Raw genomic sequence first — 6,836 nt, 5'->3', positions numbered from 1 at the left:
CCGGAAGTGTGTATTTGATACATGTTTGTATCTTTGTCAAGTTAGTATTAAATTCGTGGTAACGAAATAAAATGACAAGAAGAAATGTAAAATAAAATTCATTGACTCACCAATGTAGTTCTCCACAGCGTCTGCTTATTTGAAAATAAAGTCGATCCTCTTTTCTTTTCTCAGGAACACTTCAGTGGCTCTGTTTTACAGTTTTTCAGGTCCATTAGCAAGTCCTTTTCTATCGACATGGAAGCTAATGTTGAAAGCCATTTTTGTCCGGTCGTGTTTCTGGTATAATTTTAATCTCCCTATTTTTTTTTTTTACTTTTTCATTGTGGCGCTCCGTCTCCCGGCTTGCCTGTTCACCGAGCCGCAGCTCTACGCGAGTGTCCCCAAACGTTTTTAAACGCACCGGTCAGTTGCAAGCAATAGGCATTCCCAGCAGTACAATTTGCAGCGTTTGTCAGAGCCTGTGAGCCACGGGTACCGTTCATAATTGCTCGTCTAAAAATGACGGACAAACCATTTTCCTTGCTGGGACAGGCTAACTAGCACAGGAGTTGGGCGACCTCTTTGCACAATATCCAGCTTTTCGTGGAAGGCCCATCTTGAAAATTGTGTGGAAAGTAGTTCTGCAACCAGATCAACGTTTTCTCCTTCGGCCATTTTGAGTTAAAATGCGAGTGACAGCTCTAGCAGACGCGAATCCAATCTTTTTTATTTTTATTTTTAAATCTTTATTGAACAAGTCAGGACACAATTCTCAGGAAACAGAAAAGGCGCTAATCCAATCACCGAAGGCGCACGGCCAGTCTCGACGTAAGACCTCCTAGCTAGCTCTAGTAGGAGACGAGAACAAGTCAGGATACAGGATTCAGATCACGAGTCTCAGACTCGTGATCTGATTTGGCTATTGAAACCTGACGGTGCCCGTTCATTTTACAGCGCACAGGGGCCTGCTCTGTTCAATCTGAAGGCCCCGAGCAAGTTTAATTTACCCGGCAACACAAGCTAGCTGAAATATGATTGGTTAAAAACTCTACCATAATAAATAAGTTATTTTTCGAGTGGCTTTCAATGTTATTTTAAATAACATTGAAAGCCACTCAACTCAGTGGAAATAATATGACGTAAAGAATACAGAGAATAATTTTGTTAACATATTTATGAAAATAAAATAACAAATTTATGTTTTTCTCAGAAAAGTAAATTTGTTTAGGCCAGCAGAGAAGGCCTTGCTGGCCCTCAGGGTCCGCCACTGTATAATATATATATGAGTAAGGGATCAATCCATCCATCCATTTTCTAATACACTTATCCTCACAAGGGTCGCGAGCATGCTGGAGCCTATCCCAGCTGTCTTCGGTCAGTATGTGGGGTTGACCCTGAACTGGTTGACAGATAAATCACAGAGAAAGGTGTCTAGTTTGTAGCATATGTGAACAGTTTTAGGAGAGATTTGAGCTCTTGCTCATGAACTGTATTGTTTTGCAGAACTGACTTGGACAGACTGTTTGGCCAAATGATCTTTTTTTTTAAGAATGTAATTTCTGTTGAAGAATTGAGCCAAACCAATGGCTTAAAACTGCAAGAGGTGGACTGGGTCACTCAAAACCAACTGAAAACACAGGATCAAAATGAACTGCCCAATACTGTGTGAACCGCGGAGCAAAAACAATGAAGGTAGCTAATTCAGAAAAGCAAGACATTACTATTCCACTATCTTATCTAAGAGAAGTGTTTCATGTTTTTGGTAAACTGCTAGCACAAAAATCGAACCAATACTTGCTAGCCTTTGGTTAAAAACAAATGACATTTAATGTGATTTTCTTTTTTTCTTCTCACGCCCCACAATATGTTAGTGAAGCATTTTGCGTTCAGTGATTTTTTTTTTGTTCCATTGTGCCAACTTAGCGAGTTGAATTTTAATCTTGACAATGCAATACAATCCAAACTATCAGTAGAATGTTCTACTTAATCACGTTTGTTTTCTGTACTTTTTAATTGTATTTATTTATTCAGCACTTCTATTTCTTCACTTCTTCAGTCCTTGAACTACTTTTGCTGCTTTTTTTTGTCATTCAGTGCTTGTGACAAGTAGGTTTGTTGTTGTTTAAGGACAGCGATGTCCTGGCACGTGACGTAACGCGTGGGTGGTACTTAGACATGAGTGGATAAAGCGTCGCAAAGCTGGGGACAAGCAGGAGACAGTTGTTGGGGGATTATCACCAAACTTGGGTTGAGGCACACCGCTGATATGATTGCCCGTCAAAGTGTCTCCTTTCGGACTCCCCGTGTCGGGCGGGTCAACATGGACGCTTTCCAAATGACGAAAGAAGGCCCGAGTCATTGTTGAGTTTTGCGCTAGCCGTTTGACGTTAGCTCGCGCGGCTAGTAACTCCTGCTGCTGCTGCTGCTGCTGCTGCTGGCGGCTTCAAACAACTTGTCAACAGCCAAGGCGATCGATAGCTTATCCCAGGCAAAAATCGCAAGTGTTTTCGACACGCACCCGCTGTACAGCCCTGCCGCGGTTTGTCACTGTGCCGACGGCCATCGAATCAGCAGCACTTTAGAGAGAGGTAAGTGGTGTTGGCAAGTCGGCGTTTAAAGGCACCGACGGGAATGTGGGTCAGCCACGCTAACTCAGTTGTGCCGACTGCCTATCAAGGTTAGAAGCTAAGTAGCTAAGTTAGCATGTCTTGTTGAAGTCTTCAACGGTCCCCTCAGCCCCGCCTTAAAGTACACTGCTTGTGTACTTTATAAAATTGACTGCTCAAATACTGGAAACATTTTACTAACCTATCGATTCTCGGAACGTATAGAAATTCCGATAACTGATACTGCAGTCGGTCGCGGGCGAGTGCAATTGTAAGGGAACAAATTTCCATAGCGTATTATCACGTTTGTCTTATGAGCAAATCGGTTCCCGTGGTCTTACGATAAGGTTTTATCGTGAAGAAGAGGTGAAGCTACGTCACGTTACATTGGTTTAATCCACTAGGTGGCCGCGGAGCAGCCACCCCGCATCCCCCACTCAAAAAGACCCCAAACCCACCCTCCCTCTGGCTGCAGCGAGCAACACAGCTCACAGCAGTGTGTACACAGTGCATACACCATGCCCCCTTGTACACGGTACACCCTTGTGCATGAAAGCCAAGCAAACAACAATGCAGATGGCTCCAGACAAACGTCCACAAGGTTTGAAGATAGCAGAGAACACAGTGAACTTCCCACCCACGATTCATCCCATTCCTGTGTTTTTCTTGCTGATCTGGACTTTTGTTTGCATACCAGTATTGCTTGTTTATAATTAATTCAACTCATGCAATTACATTTCTTATGACTGTCGTATCAAAAAAATACTCATCAAAATGCAAAGCTATACTGTACTTATAAGACGGGTCCAACTGACAAGTCAAAATAATAATAATTGGGTGGAGTTTTGCCGATAAAACACTGATATATTCTTTATTTCTCATGGACACAATGCCTGAATGTTACAACTTAGTTTTGGGGATGGAATGGTTAGATTGTGTTTCCATCCATTTCAGTGGGAAACACCTCAATTTCTCAAAGTTTCTGCTTGCAAATGGGCTCACGGAACCAATTCGATTTGTAACTTGAGATTCCACTGTGTGTGTGTGTGTGTGTGTGTGTGTGTGTGTGTGTGTGTGTGTGTGTGTGTGTGTATCTAGCTATCTAGCTTTATACAAAATAAATTCTTCAAAAAAAATGCTGTAATCATTCATCATGGGGCAAAATGGGGGGGGTGGCAGGCGAGTCTGGGGTAAAAATGGAAAATGGCCAAAATATGAAAAAAAAACCTCAAAACAAAGCATTGTGAATATGAGTGTCTGCAGGTACCATGAATAAGCAAGGGTTGGCTGCTGTTTGTAGTTGTTATATCACTATTGAACACACTGGCATACATGGCTTCAGTCCTACACTGCCCTGTACTATGTGAGTAGGCTAGGCCGAATAGTTTTTTGTGGATTTAGAATGATATGCAGGACAAACATGGTTTGCTGTTCAGTAGTTTTGTGCTGTCCTTGAATGGTAATTTTTATGCAAGAGAGCCCTTTGCTTGTGGTTATTTTGTTGTTTGCTTCAAACCCTTTGTCGATGGGTTATGATATTGGATCTTTTATACATGCATTGAGAAATGAATTATGAAAAATGAAACATGACACATTTTGCACGAATATTTTATCCATATGAAATAAATGGCATTTTTGTCATAGATGTGTTTAGGAAGTGTGTGGTCCTATGACCCCCCCACCCCCACCCGTAGCACCGATGAAAAATTATGACCCCCTCCAGCGTTTAAGTTGCCCAGCCCCGACGCTATAATGTTCCTGACAATTTTGTCAAAAATATAAAAACTGATAAATTGTGGAGTGAATTTCTATAGGTTGGTAGCTCTGTTCTCATAACATTACAACTTTATTCCTGTGGTATAATGATTCTTTTTGCAGTCAGGCCCTAATATTGCATAGTTTTAGGCACAGAGGTCTCCATACCCTCAAAACATTGCCAATTTGCTTTCGTAAATGTGGGCCATGACATACTGTACATCTATTGCGGTGTAGGAAAATTAGTTCTGCAATGAAAAAGGAAAAAAAGTAATCAGGCAGTACAGTGATATTGCTGTTTGAATTGCTCCAGTCATATAGAGGTACATTGTTCTCCTTGAAGTGAACAGAGATCTGCATGTAATCCACAATCATTTTCTCAGCTCGTGGGCCAGAATGGCAACGTGACAGGAGAGAGGCCAGCCGAGCGCGCCTCAAAAGAAATCATGGAGGGCTTACAACACCCTGCTCCCGAGCAGCACAACAGGGTCAACGGCTATCGCCTGCCAAGTTCTCCTGAGGATGCGGCTGATAAGTGGCCTACGCCCCAGGGGGAATCCCACGGCTCAGATAGCAGCAGAGGCGCAAGTGCGTCGGAACATGTGGATCTGGATCAGCCCAAATGCCCTGAGAGCGACGTCGAGGTCAAGGAGGAACTGGAGGATGTGTCCAGTCAGCAAGGCAAGCGGGAGAGAAGCGAGAGTGCAGATGAGGAAAACAATCACAGCAGTGCAGCATCAAGCTACACCGGTGAGACCCCCTCCCCCCTCCCCTCAAGCTCTTGTTACGTTTTGAGTGGATATGCAGAGCCGTACTATTTATTGATGCTTTTCCCGAAGCAGACCTTTCCCACACGCCGTCACCATCGCTGTCTGAGCAGCTGCGTCTGGGCCGTGAGGACACCACGACCTCCGGTATCAGTGTGGAGTGTAAGGTGTGTGGGGACAAGGCGTCAGGCTTCCACTACGGCGTACATGCCTGTGAGGGTTGTAAGGTAATGCCACCTGTGTGTGTCTGCCTTTCAAGAACACCAAGCACTCTGGTGTGGGTTTCTTATGTTCTTTCCCACCCTAGGGCTTTTTCAGACGAACAGTGCGCATGAAATTGGAATATGAGCGCTGCGAGCGTTCCTGCAAAATTCAGAAGAAGAATCGCAACAAGTGCCAATATTGTCGTTTCCAGAAGTGCCTTTCTTTGGGAATGTCTCATGATGGTGAGTGAGAATGACATTTTACTTGATGGGTTAGGATAGACACTGTAGATAATCAGGGATGAGATTTTTCCGCTTTTTGGCGGAATTCCGCTTTTTTTCCAGTCAAAATGGACCTTTTTATATTGTTCCAAATCTGTTGAGAACATTTTAGGGGGGGGTCTGGTGTTATTTCTGAGCTGCCGGACTTACTTGTCTTCAGCAGACTCGAGACTCGTAATGTTTACAAATAAAGTTTGCAAGCATCCATTTTGAATACCGTTTTTTCTCGCGAAGCATTAGTTTGTCGTTACTTCGTCTATGGTCTAATCCAATGTCTTACCTGTTGTGATTGGTTGCTATATCGGCAAATGCAGAATCACAACCAATCCGTGTTCGCCTTCCAAACCCCTTTCCTGCGAATTCTGAATGGTTTTGCACGAGGGATGTAGTGTATTGAAATTACTCGCGTATGCAGTCTGTATTAAACAAATGCCGAATGTTATCGAGACTCGTGACAAAGCTAACATGCATCATATAGATGCGGATCTGAAAAACAAGTTTCGATGGGACTGGTTGGATAAAAAGCTGACGGTGTCCCCAGTAGGAACCAGTAAAGAGGAACCATTGTCTGTGCTTGTGTCAGCTTTCGTGAAAAACCTCGATGTCGCTGGTAAAGCTCTGTGTACAGTGTGTGACGATGTCATTCTATACGCAAAATGCATTCATAACCCAAATATAGTAAACAGTTTGGGACTTCATTATCACTGTACGATGTAAGAATCAACAGCTTTTTATCACATTTACACAACATTTTATGAATACAAGTAATGAACAAATCTTAAATATGGCAGGGAATGTGTTTCCTTTATTAGTTTTGATTTTGAGCAGCAAATTTGAAGTTACATGTTGGTGCTCACCAGGAATGCATAAGCAAAATTGCACAAAGGCCTTTGTCAAATTTTCACTTGAAAGAAAAGTGAACAATCTCGGGATTTTTTTCTGTGAAAGTTTCAAGTAGTGTGTACATTCAGTACACATCATCATTAGCATGTTTAGTATGAAGTGCCAATTTTGTAATCAAATAGGGAATGGTATTTCAACAGAAAGTGTAAAATTTTGTTGATAAAATTAATGGTTTTAAGGCTTTAAAATCTCTAAAATCCGTAAACTAATGTACAGTACTCTAAATAAACTTCTACTTTAGTATAAAGTGCCAATTTTGTAAGCAAATCGGGAATGGTATTTCAACAAAAATTGTAAATTTTGTTGATAAAATTAATGGTTTTAAGGCTTTAAAATCT

At 42.2% G+C, this 6,836-nt stretch overlaps 1 protein-coding gene across 3 annotated transcripts in view; it reads left to right on the top strand.

Annotated features, from left to right (window-relative positions):
- Positions 1-2,126: 2,126 nt before the first annotated feature.
- The window catches only part of ppardb (peroxisome proliferator-activated receptor delta b), a 13,392-nt gene continuing 8,682 nt past the window's right edge, over positions 2,127-6,836 (top strand). Inside the window, exons 1-4 of one of the 3 annotated variants that reach the window (XM_019878426.1) lie at positions 2,127-2,566; positions 4,725-5,093; positions 5,183-5,337; positions 5,418-5,556. In XM_019878426.1, coding sequence (XP_019733985.1) covers positions 4,790-5,093; positions 5,183-5,337; positions 5,418-5,556 — 598 coding nt within the window. In that variant the 5' untranslated portion in view covers positions 2,127-2,566; positions 4,725-4,789. Of the gene's footprint in view, positions 2,571-4,724; positions 5,094-5,182; positions 5,338-5,417; positions 5,557-6,836 lie in introns of all 3 variants that reach the window. The other 2 variants (XM_019878425.1, XM_019878428.1) reach the window with 2 other exon arrangements.

This window comes from Hippocampus comes, unplaced genomic scaffold, assembly GCF_001891065.2.
Source record: "Hippocampus comes isolate QL1 unplaced genomic scaffold, H_comes_QL1_v1.1 scaffold345, whole genome shotgun sequence".
In the NCBI taxonomy this organism is placed as follows: Eukaryota; Metazoa; Chordata; class Actinopteri; order Syngnathiformes; family Syngnathidae; genus Hippocampus; species Hippocampus comes.
This window is presented reverse-complemented; position numbering and strand designations above follow the sequence as displayed.